Source organism: Mastomys coucha, unplaced genomic scaffold, assembly GCF_008632895.1.
Source record: "Mastomys coucha isolate ucsf_1 unplaced genomic scaffold, UCSF_Mcou_1 pScaffold12, whole genome shotgun sequence".
NCBI classification, from domain to species: domain Eukaryota; kingdom Metazoa; phylum Chordata; class Mammalia; order Rodentia; family Muridae; genus Mastomys; species Mastomys coucha.
The window spans coordinates 31,124,251-31,147,365 of NW_022196894.1; the positions used below are offsets into that span (position 1 = coordinate 31,124,251).

The following is a 23,115-nucleotide window of genomic DNA, read 5'->3' on the forward strand; positions in this document are numbered from 1 at the left end:
CCCCCCCCCCAATCTATCCAGCTCCTACTACCTTGATGCCTTTATCATGGCCTGTTAGCTTGCTCGAGTTTGATTTCGATACAAATAGAACCATTAATACTGTGTGCTCTGTTTTTGTTTGTTGCTTATGAAATCAGCCATCTCATGCATTTAGTAGGTTAGTCCTGAATATAGTGTTCATTCTGTCATTGCAGACTGTTTGTGGAGTGGGCTGTTTGTGTACTCAGTGCATATTGTTTGCCCAGTCAAGTGGAAAGGACTAGTTTTAATCCCCAACACATCTTCCTTTCTCTTCAGCAAAAGATTATTTCTAGATAACAACCACATTCTGAGAAGTGCTTCTTTGAGTGCTTCTTTTTTGTGCCTTTTTGTGCATATTTGTACTCATTGCTGTTGCCTGTTTCTCTTGATCCACTAGAAGTTTGTGATTGGTTTGGCAAGTATAAAATTTGCTCCCTATCATTGGTATCTGGTCTTGTCATGTACTAGATTTTCACTGTAACCATTTTAGTTGTATAGTGTAATGAAGTGTGGGTTTAGTTTTCCTTTCATTGTAACTAGTGAAGTTTGGTAATTTGTTCTGTTTAGCCACACTTCATCTATGTACTGTTGTTTGAGTTGAGTTTTCACAGGTGACGTGAGAACCGAAACAAACCAAACCAAACCAAACCAAACCCTCCCCCTCCCCCCCCATTGCTGTTTAGTTTTGTAAACTAACCAAGAGATATCTCTTTTGGTTTCCCATTGGGAGCAGTTTGGGTATAGCAGTGTATAATGAATTTGTAATAGAAGGTTTATTTTCTTCCTGAATGCTTTTCTTACTGTCTCTCTCCTCCTCCCTTCCATTCAATTCCTCTCTCTTTCCCTCTCCCCTTCTCTTCTCTCTTACTTATTTATTCTTTCAATATGTCCAGGGCATCATATAGGTTAGCCTACTCACTGTAGCTGCAGATGACCTTGAAGCCTTGCTTCTCTTGCCTCCACTTGCCGCCATGTGGTACCATGCCTCAGATATCTTTCCTTCTTTTTTTTTTTAAGATTTATTTATTTATTTTATGTATGTGAGTACACCGTAGCTGTACAGGTGGTTGTGAGCCACCATGTGGTTGCTGGGAAGTGAAATTTTTAGGACTGCTGCTTGCTCCGGTTGTCCCCGTTCGCTCTGGCCCTTTATTTATCAGATACACCAGAAGAGGATGTCAGATCTCCTTATGGATGGTTGTGAGCCACCATGTGGTTGCTGGGATCCAAACCCAGGACCTTCAGAAGAGCAGTCAGTGCTCTAACCCGCTGAGCCATCTCTCCAGCCATCTCCATATCTTTCTTTTTGACAATGAGGACTTGACCTAGATATGACTGATGCCATTTTAGAATAATAAAGAAAATACTGAAGGTTCTAAACCATAAAGAACAAAATGGCTGTAACTTCCCTACCCTAGAATAACCACTATTAATGCTTCTTTGCTAGCATTGTAGTATTTCTTTTGTTGTTGCTTTCCTGTGTAGGTATTTGTGTGTTTGGACAAAGTTTGCCCAAAACATATGTGTATATTTGCATAAAGTTTTCAAACATCTTTTCATATTTATTCCTATTTGCCACTTAACCTTCACCACGAATGTTTCTCTGTCTTTTATATTAATCAAATGTGATATAACTAATAACTATAATCATAGTTTATTATTGAGTAATAGATTTTGTAGTTATTTATTATCATAAATAATACTCTAGTGTTGCATGGGCATTGTTATGGTTTTTTATTTCTTTGGTATGGGTTTCTTTAGGCTTTGGAAATATATTAGCTAAATTATAATTCACAAAAAAGAAAAAACTCCAATGAATTTAGTTTTTATAATGGTATTTGAAAATTCCAACTTAATACCTTTATAAGTAGTGTAGCAGAAGAATTTTAAAATACATTTCTGGGTTCATTTATGATCCCCCCAAAATGACAAATGTCCTTGTAGGTTAGAGAAGAAGAAAAGTAAAAGTGAACCGGGGAGATGTGTGTGTGTGTGTGTGTGTGTGTGTGTGTGTGTGTATACAGACATACACACACACACACACATATTTGTGACATGGTATATGTACCGTGTCACAACTTTGTGCTATCAGATCGCTCTCCTTTTTTTCTGTATGTGGTTCTATGATCAAACTCAGGTTGTCATGCTTATGCCTGAGTATCTCACTGCTGAACTGCCTTGCCAGCCTTGGACATGTGCAGTATATTGAAAGGCAGGGAAATTGGAAGGATAATCTTTTCCTTTTATTTTAATGTTCATATGAATATTTTGCTTGCGTGCATGTCTGTGCACCACATGTGTGCCTTCTACCTATAAAAGCCAGAGAGGGTTTCGGACACCCTATCCTCCCCCTGGAACAGGAGTTACAGACAGTCGTGAACTGCTGTGTGGGTTCTGGGTGTTGAACCCTAGTTCTCTGGAAGAGAGAGCATGGGCGGTACTCTTAACCTGAGCCATCTCTCCAGCCCTGGAAGGAGAATGTTAAGTGAAAGATTAATGAGCTTTTAGCTGTGTTGAACTTTAGAAAGCAGGTTGTATAAGTGGGGTTTTGTAGCAGTTAGTAACCTTCTGCGTATCTGAGAAACCACACATCTCAGCGTGTGGTGGTGATTATGACAGATACATTTATCTGGTGCCTTAGGATTTTCCAAGATTTCTTTTTGCACTTATTGTCTGATTTCTTTTTCTGTAGAAATGGGTACTGTTACACTGCTTTAGTGACAGCTGAGGAAATGACTGAGCTAACGAGTAGCATCATGAATTGTAGATTGCCATCACCTGTGCACAGTGTGTGGGGAGCCTATCAGTTTAGTCATGGTTGTCTACACAGCACAGGTGAAGGGTGGCTAACGGTGGCTGTGTCACTAAAGAAAGTGCCACTTCCCTTCCCCAGCAGCCAGTGACTACCTATAAGTCCTTCTGTGTGAGGGAACACTGAGAGGCCCAGATGTGTGCAGGCCTGTGCAGGCAGACACTGCTGTGTGATTTTCTCAGTGCACTGGAGGTCTTGGTTCTAATCCTAGTTTTCAAACTGTACAGTATGGGGTGAGAGGCCTCACTGAACTTACTGGTGGCATGAGTATAAGAAATAATACACAGAACATAGGAGTTTGCTTTGTGTCCCTGGATATAGAGGACTTGGATTTAAATTTTTACATTCTCTTTTAATCAGTACAGTTTAAGCATTAAGTTTAATCTTTTTTTGAGCCTTAGTTTTTTTTTTTTCCCATGAGGTTAAATTTTAACCTTACTGTATAAATACAGTTCTATAACAGTCTAGAGACTATGTATCCCCTACCCATCACTCCAATTCACAGTATCCTTATAGTGCCCTGATAGTACCTGGTGCAGGGAGCCCAATGCTCTGCATTTCTGACAGTGCCACAGATGTGATCTTGTATTGCCCTCCTACAAGGTCATCCTGCAGGGCACATATGTGGCCTGTAACTTCATTTAAGATGGTGCTTGCCAGGCTTCCCCATTGTAAAGGTAATTTTTTTTGTTATAATTGTTAAATATTTTTGATGAGATTATTTATCATTTCAGTGTGGATATTTATTCCATAGGATTAAAATCCAGTATAGCCATTGCTTATTTGCTTGCTCATACTATTCCAGTTTGGGTCTTTAGGAATTCTTTCATTTGGCTCCTTGTGACATATTTCTGATCCCTCTTTAAGCACTTGAATTTCTGGCACCACAGTGATTTAGCTTTCACCACACACTGTTTTTTCCTGTCCTAGATATGGAATCAGCTAAGTGGTTATTGGTCTATTTGTATATTGATTAATGGAAACTAATTTCTGGGTTAGTTTCCATTAATGTAGTAAGTGTCATTCCTTCTTTCACTCTCAGCCAGTGGAAATAGGAAGTGCAGGTATGTCTGCTAACCACATGTGTGCCTTTATCTTGATGGGGACAATCATTTCTACAAAAAGAGATTGGATGAAGGAGGAGGAAGACTGAGGTGCATCTAAATCAGTTGTCATTCTGTTGTTGGAACTCCTCTTCATACTCTTAAAAAATGAGGACTTGCAAAAGCTTTTGCTGTTGATTGCATTAGTATTTACTCTATCAGAAAAAATTAAAGTGCAGTAATTTAAAGTTTCATCTTAATGTATGACAAAAGTATTTTAAAAGTAGTAACATGTTTATAAAAAAGTTTAAAAAATACTTAGATTTATTTTATGCTTTTGAGGTTTTCCTACATGTATGTATTCCTTTGTACTATGTGTGCACCTAGTACCCATGGAGGTCAGGAGAGTTGGAACTAGAGTTACAGTCAGTTTGAGCCACTGTGTGGATGTTGGGAATCAAACTAAACAACAGGTCCTTTGCAAGAGTAGAATGTGCTCCCAGCCACCAAACCATTTTTCAGTTCCAACCTTTTGTTGTTTATTTTGTTTTTGTTTTTGTTTTTTTTTAAAGATTTATTTTATTTTTATTTTTATGTGTATGAGTACACTGTAGTTGTACAGATGGCCCTGAACTATCGTGTGTGGCTGCTGGAAATTGAACTCAGGACTTCTGCTGGACCCGCTCGCTCAGGCATAATTCACTGTAGCTGTCTTCAGATGCACCAGAAGAGGGCATCAAATCTCATTATGGGTGGTTGTGAGCCACCATGTGGTTGCTGGGATTTGAACTCAGGACCTTCGGAAGAACAGTCAGTGCTCTTACCCACTGAGCCATCTCGCCAGCTCCTTGGTTTGTTGTTTTTGAGACAGGTTTTTCTATATAGCCTTGGTTGGCCTAGAACTTGCTCTGTAGACCAGGCTGTCTTTGAACTCAAAGAGATCTACCTGCCTCTGCTTCCCAAGTTCTGGGATTAAAGGCACCATGCTAGCCTTGTTTTGTTTTAATGATCTATTATTTTTATTTATGGGTGAATATGTGCCCCTGTGTGGATTTCTGTGTATCTGTGCATATAGGTGCCCCTGATTATTTATAGTGAATGTGTACACCTGTGTGGATTTCTGTGATATCTGTGCATATAGGAGCTCCTGTTTGTTTATAGTGAATGTGTGCCCTGTGTGGATTTCTGTGATATCTGTGCATATAGGAGCTCCTGTTTGTTTATAGTGAATGTGTGCCCCTGTGTGGATTTCTGTGATATCTGTGCATATAGGAGCTCCTGTTTGTTTATAGTGAATGTGTGCCCCTCTGTGGATTTCTGTGTATCTGTGCATATAGGTGCCCTGGGAGGCCAGAGGACAACTGATCCTCTGGAACTGGAGGTGGATGTGAGCCACCTGATGGAGGTGCTAGGAACCAATCTTGGGTCCTTTTTAAGAGAAGTAAACTCTCTCTCTCTTTTTTTTTTCCTGGTTTCTAGAAACCAAGGTTTCTCTGGTTTCTAGGTTTCTAGGACAGCCAAAGCTAACTCATCTGTAGACTGAGCAGCTAGCCTCGAACTCTGAGTTCGATGCTACAGCCCACCAGGAAGTAAGCACTCTTAACTTCTCTACAGCCCTGAAAAATAACTTTCATAAAACAAAAAAGTTAATGACAAGTGAGTTGTGCATTTTTGCAGCTCTCTTCATTGTCTAGATCAATATAAACTGTTTGGGTCCTCATACTTACTAATGCATCCAGTCTCTGATACGGTCACTTATTAAACAACCATAAGGTATTGTGACAGCTGTTTAATTAAGAAGCATGATATGGAGAGGATGTCAGAGCCCCTCAGGGGACTCCCATACTGGGGTGTCATTGGTGTAACACTTACCAAAAGTATATTATTGAACCAGTTCATGCTATTGCCACGAGGCAAAGCAGAGAACTTAAGTTGGTGCGATTTCACAAAAGTTAGAAGAGTAGAATTCCAACAAGAAGGAATCAGCATTACTTCGTTAGGATAACTTGACATACTCACTTTATTCATTTGTCTGTGGTTAACTATAAAATGTTGATATTACAGCATCATTAAACTTGTAATAATACTTGGGAAGTAGGCTGGATATCAACTGGGGATTCCTCAGCCTCCTCACATCATAACGACTGTTTACGTTTTCACCTGATAGAGACAGTTCCTTATAAGAGTGCCTGTGATGATGGGTCAGGAAGAAGAGAGGATGTGATTCATAATGCATAAATACCTTTCCGTCGGCTTCTCCTCCCCATGCTATTCTATAGCTTTGGGAGCTTAGATTTTGAAATCTCCCTGTTGGCTGGTTATATCTAGTTCTGTCAAAAATGTCCAGAGTTAGTCACTGTAGTTTTCCTTCCCTTCCTCCCTCCTTGTGCCTTCTGCCTTAGTTTTTCCTTTCCTATATTCTGTAAATATCCCAAGTATTGCTGGCATTCTTTCTTTAGCTTAGTATATTCACACTATAGGTAATTTTGTTATATTTTTCTTTTCACACTTAACACTTGTTATATTTCTGATCATCTTGATTCAGCTTGTTTCTCAGACGATGTTTTGGGACAGGTTCCTTCTAGATAGTATGTACAGAGTATAGTTATGTACTACTTTTGATTTTTTAAAATTTGAAGTCAGTTATTTGTATATTCTAACTATGGAGTCTTTTAACATCTTTGGCTTTAAGAAGGATATTAATTAGAAAACTTTGGGTTCACAATGATTTATAATAGATAACTGTATTGTGTTTTTAAGAGGAGGGAAAGGAGCTGACAGAGCCAGGCTTGGTATTGTAGGGAGGCGGTGAGGCAGCAGAACCTTGGTAATGGATGGGGAGTCATTAGCAGAGTTAGAGGGAAGTCGGAGGTCATTTTCTTAGTCACTGAGACAACAAATGAGAATTCAGAAGTTGAAATTGAGTATAGACAAGAATCTATCCGTTCAGAGTGGAGAGATGAGAAAGCCCAGGTGTGTTTGCTGGAAGATCACATAAAATCATAAAAGCTAAGGCTGGGAGCTAGTTATTGATTCATTGGTAACAGGGCATTATTATCCCATTTCTCATTAGAGAAACAGTTTATATTAATGTATTTGTAGAAGGCTCATAATGAGATGATATCCTAAGTTAGCAGAGTTGTCGATATAGCTAGATTAGCATGTGGGGTGTTGGGATGAGAAAGATGGGGCCAAAATACTGTCAAGGAGTTGGCTGTCTTCCTTCTGGAGAGAGGGAGAGGAGAATAAGTAAAAGTGTATAGTCCTCGTTAAAATGTCATTTGATATTAATGTGCATTACATTAATGAGTATTATTAGGTATAGGAAAAGAAAGCTGGGGAGGGAGGCAAGTTTGGAAGTAAAAATTAAAAAGAATATATAATGGTAGACTTGCAAATCTAATTGTCTTTTGTTTTATCCATGAAACCTGACATGTTGTCATCTATTTCTGATTCTGCCTTTGCTGTTTTCCTCTGTATTATTCATTCATTTAGGTAGAGAATGACATGTGCCGTCTCTCTCCAAGTGTAAGTTTTTTCCTTGGGATTCAGAACTATGCCATTTATACATTTAAAGACACAGGAAAAGGAAACCTCATATTTAAAATGTGTTCTTTACATCTAGAGTGGTACTTTGTACATAAGATCTCAGTTGGAGTTTGTTTTATTGTTTTAGCTTTACTGAATTTAGTACCAAATGGGTACTTGGTAGCTATAGGATGAGTATAGAATATAGGGAAGTATAACCAAGAATGTTTTCTGTATATATGGAATCTTTAAAGTCATTCTGGACTCTGAGCTTGATTGAGATTTCAGGCTTGAGAACGAAGGGAAGAGTTTTTAAAATTTACTAAGGCTCTTTATATTCCAGTATGCAAAAATAAAAAGAAGCAAACGGGAGAGGAAGGAGTGGGCCTGCATAGTGCTCTTTGGGGGCTTGGGACCAGAGCAAGAGCAGAAGGTTTTAGGTAGAGAAATATCTGGGTTTGGTTAGTGGGTTTGGGAGTCATACTGCTCTTTCTAGATAGAAGCTGCATTGAAATTCAGGCTCTTAGGTTACCACGAGGGTGCTGTGAGGAACTGGCTGGTATAGTTAATGTCACATGACAGGGGGGCACACCTGGGATTTTTATTTTGTTTTTTGTTTGTTTGTTTTTTGTATTTTTTTCTTTAATTTGATATATTTTAGCTGGGTAGTGGTGGTGTATGCTTTTAATCCCAGCACTGAGGAGGTAGAAGGAGACAGATCTCTGAGTTTGAGGCCAACCTGGTCTACAGAGTGAGTTCCAAGACAGCCCAGGTTATACAGAGAAACTCTGTCTTGAATAAAAACAAAACAAAACAAAACAAAACAATGACCACAACAAAAAGTCAATGTATTTTGCAGACTGTTTTTCAGAATCTATTATGGTTTTCAAAAATCTGGCTACCTAACCTCTTTGGATGTTTAACCATTTCTTGATACCTGCTTTTATTAATATTATAGTTTAGTTTTTGTGAAAATCAATACCATGAAAGTGATTTCTTTTCAATAAGAGTTCTTAAGCTGAGGAGTCAGCTCAGCTGATAGAGTGCTTCCTAGCATGTGGAGTGCCCAGAACACAAGCATGCCACAACCTGCCGAGGGCACAGTAGGGGGGTGGCTCAACAATCACAGAGGACCAGCGTTCAGCTATACTGGGTGCTCCTGTAACTTGAGGACCCTGCTTTTTAAAGCCTCATCATGTACTTACACATGCAAAACACATATGTTCACAAAATATAATAAAATTTATCTTTAAAAATGCTGAGATCACCTTCCAGTTCATGAGATCTTGAATATTAGTTTCTTAAAAAAATCAAAAGCTGGCTGGGTGGCAGTGGTGCACGCCTTTAATCCCAGCACTTGGCAGGCGGATTTCTGAGTTTGAGGCCAGCCTGGTCTACAGAGTGAGTTCCAGGACAGCCAGGGGGCTACACAGAGAAACCCTGTTTCGAAAAACCAAAAAAAAAAAAAAAAGATCAAAATCTCTGTCAGGCAATGGCGGTTCATGTCTTTAATCCCAGCACTCAGGAGTCAGAGGCAGGCATATCTCTAGATTTAAGGTCAGCTTGATCTACACAGTGAGTTCCAGGATAGCCAGGGCTACACAAAGAAACACCACCCCACCCCCCCAAAAAAACAAACAAACCAGAAAAGGGGGGACCTCTTAAGGAAAGGGCAGGATGACTTAATGAATATCTTTGCGACATATACATAGTTTTCTTGTTTTTATAGATTATTGTTGTAGTCTTGCTTGGACCAGGGAAGGCTGAAACGCTTTCTGTCTGTAAAACATTCTTTTACCTCAGACTTTTCACTTTTGTTTGAATTTTCCAGTGTCTTTGAAAACAATTTACTATTTTTATTATTATCTCTCTGTGTATATGATGTATGTATGCGGGCAGAGATCAGAGGACAACTTTGTGAAGCTGGTTCTCTCCTTCACCTTTCTTTGCATTTCGGGGATTGAATCTATGTCTCCAGGCTTGTTTAGCAGTGACTTTATTCCAGGGGGGGTTAGCTGAGCATAGTTTGTGTTTAGATGAACTGTGTACTTGAGACTTGAGCATAATTACATTATTCCATTATAGTAGCAAATGTTCTGGACCATTCTAAAACTATAATATACTGTCTGCCTGGGTTTGTACCCCCTTTATGTTACATGTGTGCCTCATATTAATATCACTTTCCGTGTATGTGTAAGGAAAACTGCATTTTTCAAAAATTGTGTGCTCACGAAGAGCTGTCGCCTGTAGAACTTACTTATGAGTCAGTCTTAACTCTGTATTAGAGTTCCTGTGTTTTCTGTTTTGTTTTTTGTGTGTGGTTTTTTTTTTTTTTTCTTTTTTGATACATGATCTCTGCTAAGTCCTGACTGCTCTAGAATTCACAGAGATACTCTTGCCTCTGCTCCTCCAAAGCTGGGGTATAGTTGCTTATATATGTGTGTGTGTATGGTTCCGCCCCTAACCCTCATCAGTTTATAAACAACAACAAAGTGTCAGAATTGCCCTGTGGAGCCTCTGTGATACTGGGCAATTCCACAGCTGCCTTATCTCTTTTACCTCTATTTGTTGTGTGCCCAGCCTCAATGTGTGGTTGTTTCAGGGAACCTCAGTGCTGAGGGGTGAGTTACCTTTCTGTGCTACCTTCTAGCACCAAGATAACTGTCTTATGCTGCAGCCTGACATAATTATTAGCCAAGCAATCTTGTGCTTGTTGACATGTGATTTCACAGATATTCAGTTCAGAAATTCACTATTGCTTCCATTTTCTCATTTTATCCGTCCGTCCATCCGTCTGTCTGTCTGTCTGTCTGAGACTCCTGCCTGGCTCACTGAGGTTAAAACCTTCTACTCAATGAGTCCTCAGCTACCACTTTGTCTTCCAGCTGAATCTGTGAGATACTCTGAATCTTTGGTACCATATTTTTGTAGTGTTTTGAAAATGTAGTCACACTAACTGTTGTTTTGGGGGCACAAGCCTCATCCTCAGTGTTCCTAACAAATGAGCCCAGTCTTCTGTTCACAGCATGCCCGCTGACAGAAGCAATAGTGAAGAGCACAGAAAGGAAAGTTGATCCAAGAAGAGGATTCAAGAGGGCTGGTGACTCGTGGAGTTAGGGTTCTGACTTGAGATTTAGGTTTAAAGACAGAGCAAGAGTGTAACTTTGTAGCTAGCAGCCCTGGTCAGGGCATACCACTGCCTGGCATTTGACTGTCTTTGTCTGTCTTGAGGTGGTCTGTTAATTTGAAATCTGTGTGAAATCCTTTCCCAGGAGACAGTTCCTTTCCTGGCTGGCACCTTGGGCTTTGGCCACCCCCACCATAGGGCAAAAGCAATTCCTTGGGGCCCAGTGTTTGACTGGCCTGGTGGGCAGTTAGAGGCACTTTGTTCTTGTCAGGACACTTAAATCATTAGCACTTTGTGTTTATTACTTAGACGGTTTTCAGAGGGTTCTGGTGTATTTTTAACAAAATTTCAGAATTTTTGTATTCATGTTAATGGTACATTGAAAAGGCTGCAGTGAGGTTGACTGTACATCCTCAGCTCGGTGACAATTACTGTATCATTAGTAACCTTAGAACCTCCTTGCTTTAAAGATAAGCAGCTGCTCTGGAACCCAGACTTGAAGACAGCATAACAGTGTTGTTGACATCGAATGTCTCCTGGACTCTGTTTCTCTCATTACTGTATAGTAAGCATTATGTCTTGAGTAAAACTTTATACAACTTTATAATTATATATTTGGTAGTGATTTGTTGAAAAGGCTAGGAAGAAGCATAGAAAAAGGAAAAAGAAAAAATACTGAACATTAATGAAAAACATTGTTTCCATTATTTGATTTAATTTTCTCTTGATATCAGTTTTTAGAATTTTGTAGTTGATCTAAAAAAAGGACATCAAAATATCTAAATATAGTTCCTAATACTGTATTGACTTTTGCTGGAACCTAACGTTTCTTGTGCTTTTTATTTAGCCCTTAATTGCTTGTGGCAAGAAAATTGATGTTACTTACCTCATTGAATGCTCTTAGGTATTATAAACATCCCTTTCCAAGACATCATTAATCTTTTTTTTTTCTCTACTTCAACAAAGTTTCTCAGTTTCATAAACTCTGTTTTTGTTTCTCAATTGCCTATTAATGATTTTTTAGCACTTTGTTTACTTGGATGTATATATACATCCAGTCACTCTGCAAACATTATGTAGGTTCAGCAAAAGATAAGAATACAATTTTGAGGTGGGTGGCTGCAAGCCTTTGTCCTGTGTGTGAAAAACAGAAAGCAGGGGAGGTTTATTCAGTGTGAACACACAAAGAAGAGAACCGCACAGGTCCAGTGAGTTGCTTTTAAAGTACCTACAAGAGGTTTAGGTTTAAAGGAATTGGGGTGTGTGTAGGGTGGGTGTGGCAGCAAGAGGTAATTAATAGTCCTGAATGAGTAGTCCTGTCATGTGGTTGGTGGACTGTTGTCTTAGCTCTAGTTGATCTTGAAGAAATCTCTGGCTTTCCAGGATGGGTGTTTATCAGAATAGGATTACTCCTGTTCCGGAGAACTCTGCCGTGTAAGGATATGCTGTTCTGGATATCTAAAGTGACTCAAGAAGAAAGGCGAAGGACAGTGATTATCTATGCCATCAACCATTCAGGACATGAGATAGGTTATACAGACACTCCTGGAGTGGGAAGAAGGCAACCCAGAGTAAAGGAGACGGACATAAAACCAAAGTAGAGAAGCCAGGCTTTTCTCCGGGATCTAGTTACCTTGAAGCCCAAGTAAAGAGTCAACTCTCTCTCTCTCTCTCTTTTTTTTTTTTTTTAACGAAAGCAGTTTCTAAGTGCTTGTTAGGATTCTCCCCTGTGTATGAATATTCTCAACTTTTAGAAAACCAGAGTATCAGCTAATCTAGCCTTGTAGGTTTCCTGGCCAGTGATAAAGTAGTCTATGAGAAAGGGGCAGGATCTAAGGTTAGAGGCGTATAGGGAACAGCGCAGGATGTTTATACCTAAAAGTAGTAGAGCAGAGTCAAAGAACGTGCAGGAAATTCTCTTGGGAGTCATACTTGTCACAAGTATCATGCATGTGAAATCTGGTGAAAGGAAATTAGTGTCAGGTAACCATGTGTAAGATTCATTTCCTCCTAACTTCCTGGCTATAGTTACTCTTGGAAGGGTAAACACAAGTGTCTTCATTTTTTGTTCTTGACTTTAAGACAAGGTTTTGGGATACAGTCTGGATTGGCTTCAACCTCATGATCTCCCCCTACACACACACACCTTTTGCCTCCCAAGTGTTGGAAGTACAGGGATATTTTAGCATGTCATTTCAATTCTGACCCCCCTCCCCATACCCCTCTCAGACACACCCCTTGTCTCTGAACTGCCCTCTCAACATTGTTGGCTAACCACCCTGTGCTTTGATTTTATTCATCCCTCATCACCACAGTGGAGTTTATCTTGCTGGTTTGATTTGGTTTCCATGTGTAGGAAGAAAGAACAGATGACAAGGACTGAAGAAGCAGTCAAAGCTCCTTGGCTAATTTCAGACAATTTAAGCAGACTAGAATGAATGCACAGAACCTACTTGGAGTCCATCCTCAAGCTTAATTCTGTCTGTCTTGTGGGTGATGTCCTAGCATCCCAAAAAATACCCCTCAGGTTATCTTGGTAGTTGTACTTCTGCAGAATGCACATTGGACTTTATGCATTTCTAAAATCAGCTTTGTTTTTTTTAAACAGATAAGTGTAAAGCAGGAAATTACTTTTACTGATGTATCTGAGCAACTGATGAGAGACAAAAAACAAGTCAGAGAGCCAGTAGACTTACAGAAAAAGAAGAAGCGGAAACAGCGCTCTCCTGCAAAAGTAAGAGAATGTGTTAAGGTGTGGTCACTAACCTTTTCATTTTAACTGTTGGTTTATCCTGTGGGCAGAACCTATTTGAACCTTAATCCAGATGTAGAGGTCTTAATATGGGTTAGTAGCTGGTGTGCTACACCAGCTTCAGTAGGAGGGAGAAGAGAGATGCATACCTGTGTGAATGTGGTGGCCATGGCTTTTAGTCTCTTCCCACCCCTCTCTCCCTCCGTCTCCTTACCTTTTCTCCTCCCTCCCCTCCCTTATCTGTTTTCTCCCCTCCTTTTTTTTCTCCTAAAAATGAACTTTTCTTTCCATGTCTCCCTTGTATTTATAAACTAACAAGATAATGTATGATCCTTGCTTATTGCTCATATTTTAATCCAAGTGTTGATCAGAGACACCTTTTATAGACTGTACACTCCCTGAGGGCAGAGGCCTCATCTTAACCACAGCTGTATCCAGAGCCTGAAGGGGGCGGCTGAATGAACACTTGATTGATGCTGTTAGGGGTTTTCCCTTGCAGTGGCAGTGCCGTGGTGTTGTGCAGTACACAGCAGTGGTAATTCATCTTCATAGTTATTTATTACCCCATGTCTTACCTTATGTAGTAAAGAAGCCATCTCTTCCCTCACCCTTTATTAGCGAGGTTTCAGCCAAAACTAGCCTTCAACTTAAGATGTAGCCAAGGGTGACTCTGTGCTTCTGATTCTTTTGCCTCTACCTCTTAAGTACTAGGATTACACAGGAGTGTGCCACCATACATAGTTTTATACAGTACTGGATTTTTTTTTGGGGGGGGGGGTTCTGAGACAGAGTTTCTCTGTGTAGTCCTGGCTGTCCTGGAACTCACTCTGTAGACCAGGCTGGCCTCGAACTCAGAAATCCACCTGCCTCTGCCTCCCAAATGCTGGGATTAAAGGCGTGTGCCCAGCAGTGCTGGGTTTTGAATAAGGGTTTTATGCATGCTAGACAAGCGCTTTGCATTCTGAGCTTCATTTTCAGTTCCCCCTTTAAATATATTATATGACCCTCCACCCTGTTTGTGACAGGATCTTGCTATTATCTAGATTAGGCTGGCCTTGAACTTGAAGCTTTTCTACTTCCATCTCCTGATTGCTAGGATTATAGGCATGCACTACCCTGCTGATTAAATAACAAGGTCTTTTTGGTGGCTACTTACTGTAGTTTTTACTTAAAATCATAATCATTGTCTGTCTTATACATAAGTTAGTTATACTTTTTATTCTCTGCCATATTCCCTTTCTATCTGCAAAATTTAAATTTGTGTAAATGTAATTTTCTGATTTTTCAACTTGTAAAGTATGTTTAACTTATTTTTTTGTACTTAAGGTTAACAATAGTTTTGTTTTATAGTGCTAGAGATCATACACAAACACACACATACACACATGCCCTTGCTCATGCTAGACAAGTATCATATCATTGAGCTTTATCCCCAACTCTGTAAAATGTTTAAGTATTTTTACTAAGTGTAATAAATTATTTTAGCAAGATCATGTTATAATTAATGATTGTTTTGCTGAACATGGCTGTTCATCTCCTTTTAAGTTGATGCTGTCTATGTACCGACACTGTCTGTCCACGGAACCGAGGGGTATATCTTGATTTGCAGAGTGGTTGTACACATCATGTCTGACTGAGTGGCTGTGACTGGGCTGCTGCACCCAAGAGCCTGGAGGACCAGGCTTGGCCTTCTGTAGCCACCACAAAAACCACACAGGGGCTGGAATTCACATTTTGGGGCATACTAAATTCATCTTTCTCATTTGTCTGACATTTTGTGTTTCACATTTTATGGAATATATTTTCACACACACACACACACATACTTTTTTTGGTCTTACCGTTTTTCTCAATGACTAATATGATATTTTTATTGTTATTGCCCTTTACATTAACATTTGTTAGAGTCACTTCAGGGTTTATGAAAAATTAACTTCCAAAATTGCAGTGATGGTTGATTGTGGGACTTTGTGCTCCCTGCTTACATATGAGAAATCTGTTTTAAGATTTTAAGTTTTATTTACTTGTTTATTTTTTATTGTATGTGTATTTTGTCTACATGTAGGTATATATACCACATTCATGCCTAGTGTCTGTCTCCACCAGAAGAAACTTTAGATCCCTTGGAACAGGAGTGACAGGTGGCTGTGAGCTGCTATGAGAGCACTCACAACTCAACCTGAGCGCTCTGGAAGAGCAGCAAGTGCTCCTAACCTGAGCCAGCTCTTCAGACTCTGTTCAAAATATGTGCTCAGTTATTATTTTCCTAGATATTTATTGCTCTGTTTTGCTAGTGTTCTGTAAGTTAATTTTTTAAAAAGGTTTATTTTCATTATTTCCTTCTATTATTTTGTGTATGTATATGAATCAAGTACAAGTCTGGTGTCTGAGGAAATCAGAAGAGGGCCTTGGGTCACCTGGAACTGGAGTTACAGGTGGCTGGCTGTGAGCCACCACATGGTGCTGGAAACCAAACTCAGGTGCTTTGCAAGAACTAGTGCTCTTAACTTCTGAGCCATCTTTTCAGCACCCATTTTTATTGTTTTTAAATGATGTGTGTGTTTGCATATGAATGGTGGCACTCTAGGAGGATGGAAAAGGGAATCAGATTCCCTGCTGCTAGAGTTACTGGTGGTATGGGTACTGGGAATAAGACCCAGGCACTTTGCAAGAATAGTATACTTAACTCACCAGCTCTGCCTTCTGAAATTCTCACTGAAGTCTAGATGATTACCATCCAGTAATGGATTACTAGAATCTTGTCTAAAGTCAGGTTTTGTTGTTGTTGTTGTTGTTGTTGTTATTTATTTTCTGTTTTTTCTAAGTCAGGGTTTCTCTGTATAGCCCTGACTGTCCTGGAACTCACTCTGTAGGCCAGGCTGGCCTCGAACTCAGAAATCCACCTGCCTCCACCTCCCAAGTGCTGGGATTAAAGGCGTGCGCCACCACCGCCCAGCTTAAAGTCATTTTTTTGAAGATTTCTAAAATCATCGCTAAGGTATCTTGTCCCAATCATTGTAGTGGCCAGATGAGAGACAACCTGTTCTAAGTACAATATACATAAGAAAGCATTTCAGAGAATTCTTAGAACAATGAAGTACAGAGCAGACACAAATGAAAATAACAAAAATGGTTACCTTAAAAATTGTTAAAATTGTTCCCAGCAGGGTATGGTGGTATATTCCTCTAATCTCAGCACTTGGGAGGCAACCTGGTCTACATAGTGAGTTCCAGAACAACCAGAGTTATACAGAAAGACCCCCCCCTTTTTTAAAATTTATTTATTTTATTTACATGAATGTACTGTAGCTGTCTTCAGACACACCAATTCAATTTCAATTTTAAGTTTCTCAAAATTCAAGGTGTAATATATGTTAAGACAGTGTATAAGGCTTTCGGGAAAGTTGTCAGAGTGGAATATTTAGGAATAATATATAGTAGGTGGGTGTGAGAACTCGAATTCATTATCTTTGGAGGGCTACTCCTCACCAAGGTTTTCTAAACCTTAGTCTTTGCCCACCATCAGTATCTTTCCTATATGCTGTCATTGTGACAGACTTGATCTGTACAGGAAATGCAACTGATATACTGTGATGGGACTCTGTTGAGCACATCAGAGCTCACACCATGTTAACCATGTCACCTCCACAGTGGGGAGGACCACATTCTTAGCCATGGTGGCAAGGAGTACCACATTGCTCTGCCGCAGACACTAAGCATTGGTTATGTTCAGAACCTTTGTCATCTTAAAGTAGGCAAGGATGCTTTGTCCCTGAGTTGAGGAGTATTATCTAGGTTAAGGTACTTTCTCTATTGTGAAATAATCTACTTAAGAAAATAGAGGAAATTGTAGACACTTGTTTCTTTCAAATGCCAAATTTCATCTTTGGATGAGGGAGGGAACCCTAGAGCTTCATGCATGCTAGAAAAACACTGTACTGTTGAACTCTATACCTCTAGCCCAAAGATTATTTCATTTTAATCAAAATAGTCCATTTAACCATAAATCACGTTTTGCTGTCTTTGTGCTGATGTTATAAACCCTTTAAAGTCATACGTCTTGTAAAACAGCCCCCTGAGAAAACTGTTCTCTCCCCTCGATGTGGAGCATAGACTTGGAAGAATTCTCTCAATTGCATGTGATTGCTTCACTGTCATTCCTTAAGGTCAGGCCTCTCACTGTTACATCACTGTGTCTGTGAGCTACTCAGCATCACTTTGTTTTGCCCCTTTAAATCTGTTTTTGTTCTGTATTACAGATAGCTAAAGTTGTTAGAAGCCTGTGATGTCTGTGTGAATGCAGTACAGTCTCGGTGTATTTATGTTAGTGGTGCACCCCTACCTCCCAGGCTGTGTTAGTTGTCAGCAAGTAGTATAAACAGTTTCTAGGCTTTTCATGCCATTTAGTACTCAATTCAGAAGACCAGTGTGGTTTTAGTTACTTCGATTCTGCAATATTTCTTCTTTTCGTTTAACAAAGAACTTGAGTGCCTGGTCTCTTGACTAGAGCTAAAGAAAGGAAACGGATTGCTATTAGAGGTCTGAATACAGGCTAATTGTTTAGAAATATGCGGGACTCTTGAAAAATGAACATATTCTACACACAGATTATGAACTCCGTGGTTATCTCTCATCAGTTTAGTATGCATCATTGGCCCTAGAAAGCAGCTGAGATTAAGACAGAATGATTGTTAAATGAGAAAAAAAATAGTTTTGAAACAGCAGCAAGTGGATGTATTTGTCACACTTTCTTCTCCATGTTCCTTGGGTTGTGGAAGAACTACCTTTGGGAAGATGAACTGAATCTAAGATTAGGGATGAAAATTTGAAGTCAAACATAATGCTAATGAGAATATGAAGGAAGAAAGTATAAAATTAGAAAAATAGCATCCTAGTAATTCATTAATGTGGCTTTCCCAGAGTGTGACTGTATTATGGGGAAATTGTTTTCCATAGAACTGAACTTTTAAAAAGATTCTGATGCTGAGAAAAATCATCTTTTAGAAACTATCACCTTTAAATTCAGGAAACGAGTATGGCCTTTCTAAAACTAACAGTCATAGGCTAATGAGATGACTCAGTGGTTAAAGGCATTTGCCACCAAGTCTGGCTGCCTTGAGTTTGATCCAGGACCCACATGGTAGAAAAAGAAAACTGCCACCTGCAAGTTGTTCTTTGACCTCGGTGTGCACACTCAAGTGCGTACACATGCACTGCACTCACACATAAGTCTTTTAAACCCTCAAGGCCAGTGTGCTAAATATGAGTAGTGTTCCATTCTTTTGATACAGTGAGTTTCACATTCTGCCACTGTTAAAGCTTGCCATTTAAAAATGAAATTTGCTGAAGGCAGAGGCAGGCGGGTTTCTGAGTTCGAGGCCAGCCTGGTCTACAAGAGTGAGTTCCAGGACCGCCAGGGCTATACAGAGAAACCCTGTCTCGAAAAACCAAAAAATAAAAAAATTTTTGCTAGTAAGTAAAATGTAGCATAGAGACTGGAGAGATTGTGAATGTGAGGGACTAGCTCTGACTAGTGTGGTCACATGACTCTTACTCTGCATGACTTGCTATGCCTTTGGGGTTGGTTCGTTTGGAGAAGGAAGAAAATCTTTAAAGTCCTCAGTTGTAACCTCTCATAACTGACTGGTGAGGTTTTAAATTAGTGGCTCTCAACCTTAACGCTGTGACCCTTTAATACAGTTCCTCGTGTGTAGTGACTCCCAACCATAAAATTATTTCATAACTATAATTTTGCTACTGTTATGAATTGTAATGCAGTTATCTGATATGCAGGATATGTGACCCCTGTAAAGGGTCATTTGACCCCCAAAGAGGTCATGACCCACAGGTTGTTAAATCATCTCCTCTAAATTCTCTTGGGTTTGAGTGATATCAGTTAGTGCTGAAAGGTATTATAACATTTGTAGTCTGTTAAAATATCATGGATAATTTTAGTATATACACATAGAATGCGAACAGCTGTGCTTGTGTTTTGAGATGAACCTTTTCTAGTGGAGGAGTGTTACTGATCCTGGAATGAATTCTCTTAATTGAACAAGCAGAATTTAGGCCTTAACTTGATAGATAAAAAGACTTGTGTTATGAGAGCCATCCTCATTCCTGACATCTCTCCTGATCTCTGTGCTTGTGCATGCGTGCGTGCGTGCGTGCGTGCGTGTGCGTGTGTTTAAAACTCTATATGTGACACTAGCTAGGAAAAATTTGTCTCAAACCAAAAAAAAATACATAATGAACTATAAGATGAGGGATATAGAATAGCTAGGAAATTCTATTTGATACTAGTTTTTCTTTAACATGATTAATCAAATATAAAATAAGTTGGATATTTAAATTATTACTAATTTGTTCACTTGGTAATAGGAGAGCCTGATTATTGGGTCTTTAAAATGCCCTGTTTCTGCTGAAGTAACAGGCAGAGGAAGCTAAAGCTCCCAGAGGTGCTGCTGTCAGAGTTGGGCTTGGAGGAGCATACATGTAATGAACATTCTGGCCTGAAGAGCCAGAGTCCCCAACTAAAACTAAATCATGCTGTCTCCCACGTCCTAAACACGAACCTGCAGCCCTTTGTGCTGAAATGGTGATCATATGTTGAGTAGGAGGGAACGCAAAGCAAAAATACTTTTTGGTACTACTAATAGCAAGTAAGGCTGCTAATATTTAGAGCAAATGTCTCAAACCATTGGATCATAATTTGAGAAGATCCTAAAGGGTATAAACAAGAATAAGTCAAGTTCCGAAGAAGACAGTTGGCCAGAATTAATATGCTGTAGCTGCAATGCCTGAGCTTTGTTTTAGAATGCTCACCTCTCTGTGGTACTTGGTCCATGGGGGATATGAAGGCCAAAAGATGGAGGAATATATTTTAGCAAAGCCTTTTTGATTAAGTGGTTAGTTGTAGGGGCTCTTTGGTATGGATAGCAGGCAGCTAACTATCTCAGGGATAGGTGCAAAGTCCCTACTGTGCCCCAGACTTCAAATGTGGACATTGGAGTTAGAGCAGAGGATGACACAGTTCATGTGGGTATATTTCAAATAGATTACAGACTGGAAAGGCCACTGATGTTTGCTTGTGGCAAGATGGATCTTACTTTGTCCTGTGAACAAAAATATTGTTATACTGGCCTAACAGAGGAAAAGAAAATTAAATTTAAAATTTCTAAGAACTTCTGGCATTTCTGCTTGAGCTTATAAATAACGCTGGATCTTATGTTTGCCCAAAATATGAGTTAGTATGCCTCTCATCCACATAATTCTACCTTTTATAAAGACCTGAATGAAGACAGCATGACTTCAGTGCAGTTAACAGCAACTGTCCATGAAGGGCTTCATACAGTCAGGGGTTACATCTGCTTCACAGTGATGCCCGACAAAACCTTTCCTTGCAGTTGCTGTGCTGCAGAAAGCCGGTGAACTGCCATAGCTTTTGGCACTCATTTTTATCAAAGTGTGTGAAAAGAGGAAAGCCTGGTATTATTGCCTTACTTATGATATATAATACTTAACATCGTTCTGTTTTGTGTATTTTGAATTCTATTTTAAGAGGGTTTGTGTTTTTTCTTTTTATACAGTGTTAACTTGCATTATTATTATGTGACTTGGAGGAAGTGAAAAAAAAATTTAAACTTGACTGGCCAGAAATCAAACTTTTATTCTCACTGACTGTTCAGGAAGCTGTGACACCCACTTCCATTCTCCTGCCAAATGTGTCCCTTCTATGTCTTGGGTGCAGACTTGAAGCATTGTTGACCATGTTGGCAATTTGCCCAGAACCTAAAAACCCTGTATAATTTGCATACTAATTGTCATTGATTTGCATTCAGTATAGGCTGTACTGACTTCCTGAATTTAAAATAAAAAGATACTCTAAAGATTAAAGCTATTTATCCTTCCCTACTTGTCTTTTCTAGGTTGAAGAAGCTATGGTTTATAGGCCCGAGTCACTTCCCATGGTCCTCTGTAGATCTTATGTTGGTCAGTCTCTCGGCTTTCTTCCTTTCTCTTTCTTTTTTTTTTTTTGTTTTGTGTGTGTGAGGAGAAGTGTTGAGATAGGGTTTCCATCTCCCTGGCTGTCCTGAAACTCTCAGTGTAGACCAGGTTGGCCTTGGCTGCACAGAGATCCACCTGCCTCTGCCTCTGGAGTGCTGGGATAGTGTGCCACCATTCTCAGCTTACTTTCTATAAGCTTTTCGCTTCCAAAGTGGTTTTCCTACTTCCTGGCTAGATGCCTCCTGATCTGATCCTGCTTTCTTTCCCTCTCCTTGGCTTCAAGTTCTTGCTGTGCAGCCCAGGCTGCCCTTGGACTCTCTATCCTCCTGCTCCAGCCTCCTGCTCTCCACTACATACACCTGACATCCTCTTAGAGTTTTCTGTGCTTCTTCACATCAGGTTTTGTCATCTTTTTTCTTTCCTCGGTAATGTTAAAGGGATCGTGTGTCTGACAGGAGGTGGTAAATACTGCATGCTGAGTAAGTTGTTGGTAAGTTAGAATTCATGAGGCTAAAGGTGAGCTCCCACTACTAACTGTCCAGACCTTCCTTACAACCTTCTTAGTGTTGCAAGACACTTGGGGTAGAAGAGGTGGCTTCTCTTCTCCCATCTTCCTTCCCCATTCTTACCTTTATTTATCTGACAAATATTTTTAGGACATGTTTAGCAATAATAGTTCTACAATATCCTTAGACTGAGACAAAATCCAGATTCTGCTTGATTACTGGAAAACTTAATTTTCTCTTTTTTAAAATATAAGAAAATAATAGCAGTAAACCCTTCTCTGACTAAAAATTTTTTCAGTCTGTAAAATGTATGCACACCTTTTGTTTGTTCAGTTCCTCATCCATCACAGCCAAGGTATGAGTCCTTTTGAAGTAATTATTGAACATACTCAAATAAAAGTATTATTGATGTGTATGTAGATATATGTGCACATGCATACACATAAAAAGATACTATATATCTAGATAGACACTGTCTGTCCATCCATCTGTCCATCCATCCATCCATCTATGTATCTGCCTAGATATAGTGTCCTTTTGTATCGAAAAATTATATACTGGGTTCTGAACCTTTTTGAGTCGAACAAATCCTGATGTGTTTTCCATTTAAGTAGATAGAATTTCTCAATTTATTTACAGTTACATAAAATTAAGTTAAATTGGTTTTCTGTGCGTTAGCTGTTCTCATTGATTGATTGACACCTGACTTTTCTCCCTGTATATATGAGAATTTGAAATTGAAGATTAAACTGTGCTTCCTCTAGCAGCCCTTCAGGGGAATGCTTAGGGACTCTGGTAGCCATCAGCATTATAAGGGGGTGGCAGAGTGCTTCCCAGGTTTTCACTACGGACTTTGCCCAATCTAAGTCAAATTGGACTTTCCTGCTTTAAAGGTACCACTGTCCTAGTAGCCTTTTCCAGATTATTTCTGAAAAAATTTTCACAACCTCTAGAGATCATTGCTTATATTGTCCTTTTAAAATGTAGTACTTACATTTTAAAAACTTTGATTTTTGCCTTTTTTTTTAAACTAGATCCTTACAATAAATGAGGATGGATCACTTGGTTTGAAAACCCCTAAATCTCACGTTTGTGAGCACTGCAATGCTGCCTTTAGAACGAACTATCACTTACAGAGGCATGTCTTCATTCATACAGGTATTGAATTAAAATGGGCTTGTGGCCATTAAAATTATTATCATTGTTATTTTCATCTTCGTATAAATGGCACCCAATCTTAAGACGATAGCTTACTTGGCATTGTCAATCAAAATCTGTAGCCAGACCATCAAGAGGAAACCAAGAAAGACTTTAAATTA

The 23,115-nt window shown here is 39.4% G+C and overlaps 1 protein-coding gene across 12 annotated transcripts in view; it reads left to right on the forward strand.

Annotated features, from left to right (window-relative positions):
- Nucleotides 1–23,115, forward strand: part of Znf148 (zinc finger protein 148) — a 122,281-nt gene that overhangs the window by 62,880 nt on the left and 36,286 nt on the right. For 9 of the 12 annotated variants that reach the window (XM_031363711.1, XM_031363708.1, XM_031363707.1 and 6 more), the window contains 2 exons: nt 13,140–13,283; nt 22,831–22,954. In XM_031363711.1, the coding sequence (XP_031219571.1) occupies nt 13,140–13,283; nt 22,831–22,954 (268 nt within the window). The remainder of the gene's footprint in view (nt 1–13,139; nt 13,284–22,830; nt 22,955–23,115) is intronic. The other 3 variants (XM_031363718.1, XM_031363719.1, XM_031363720.1) reach the window with 1 other exon arrangement.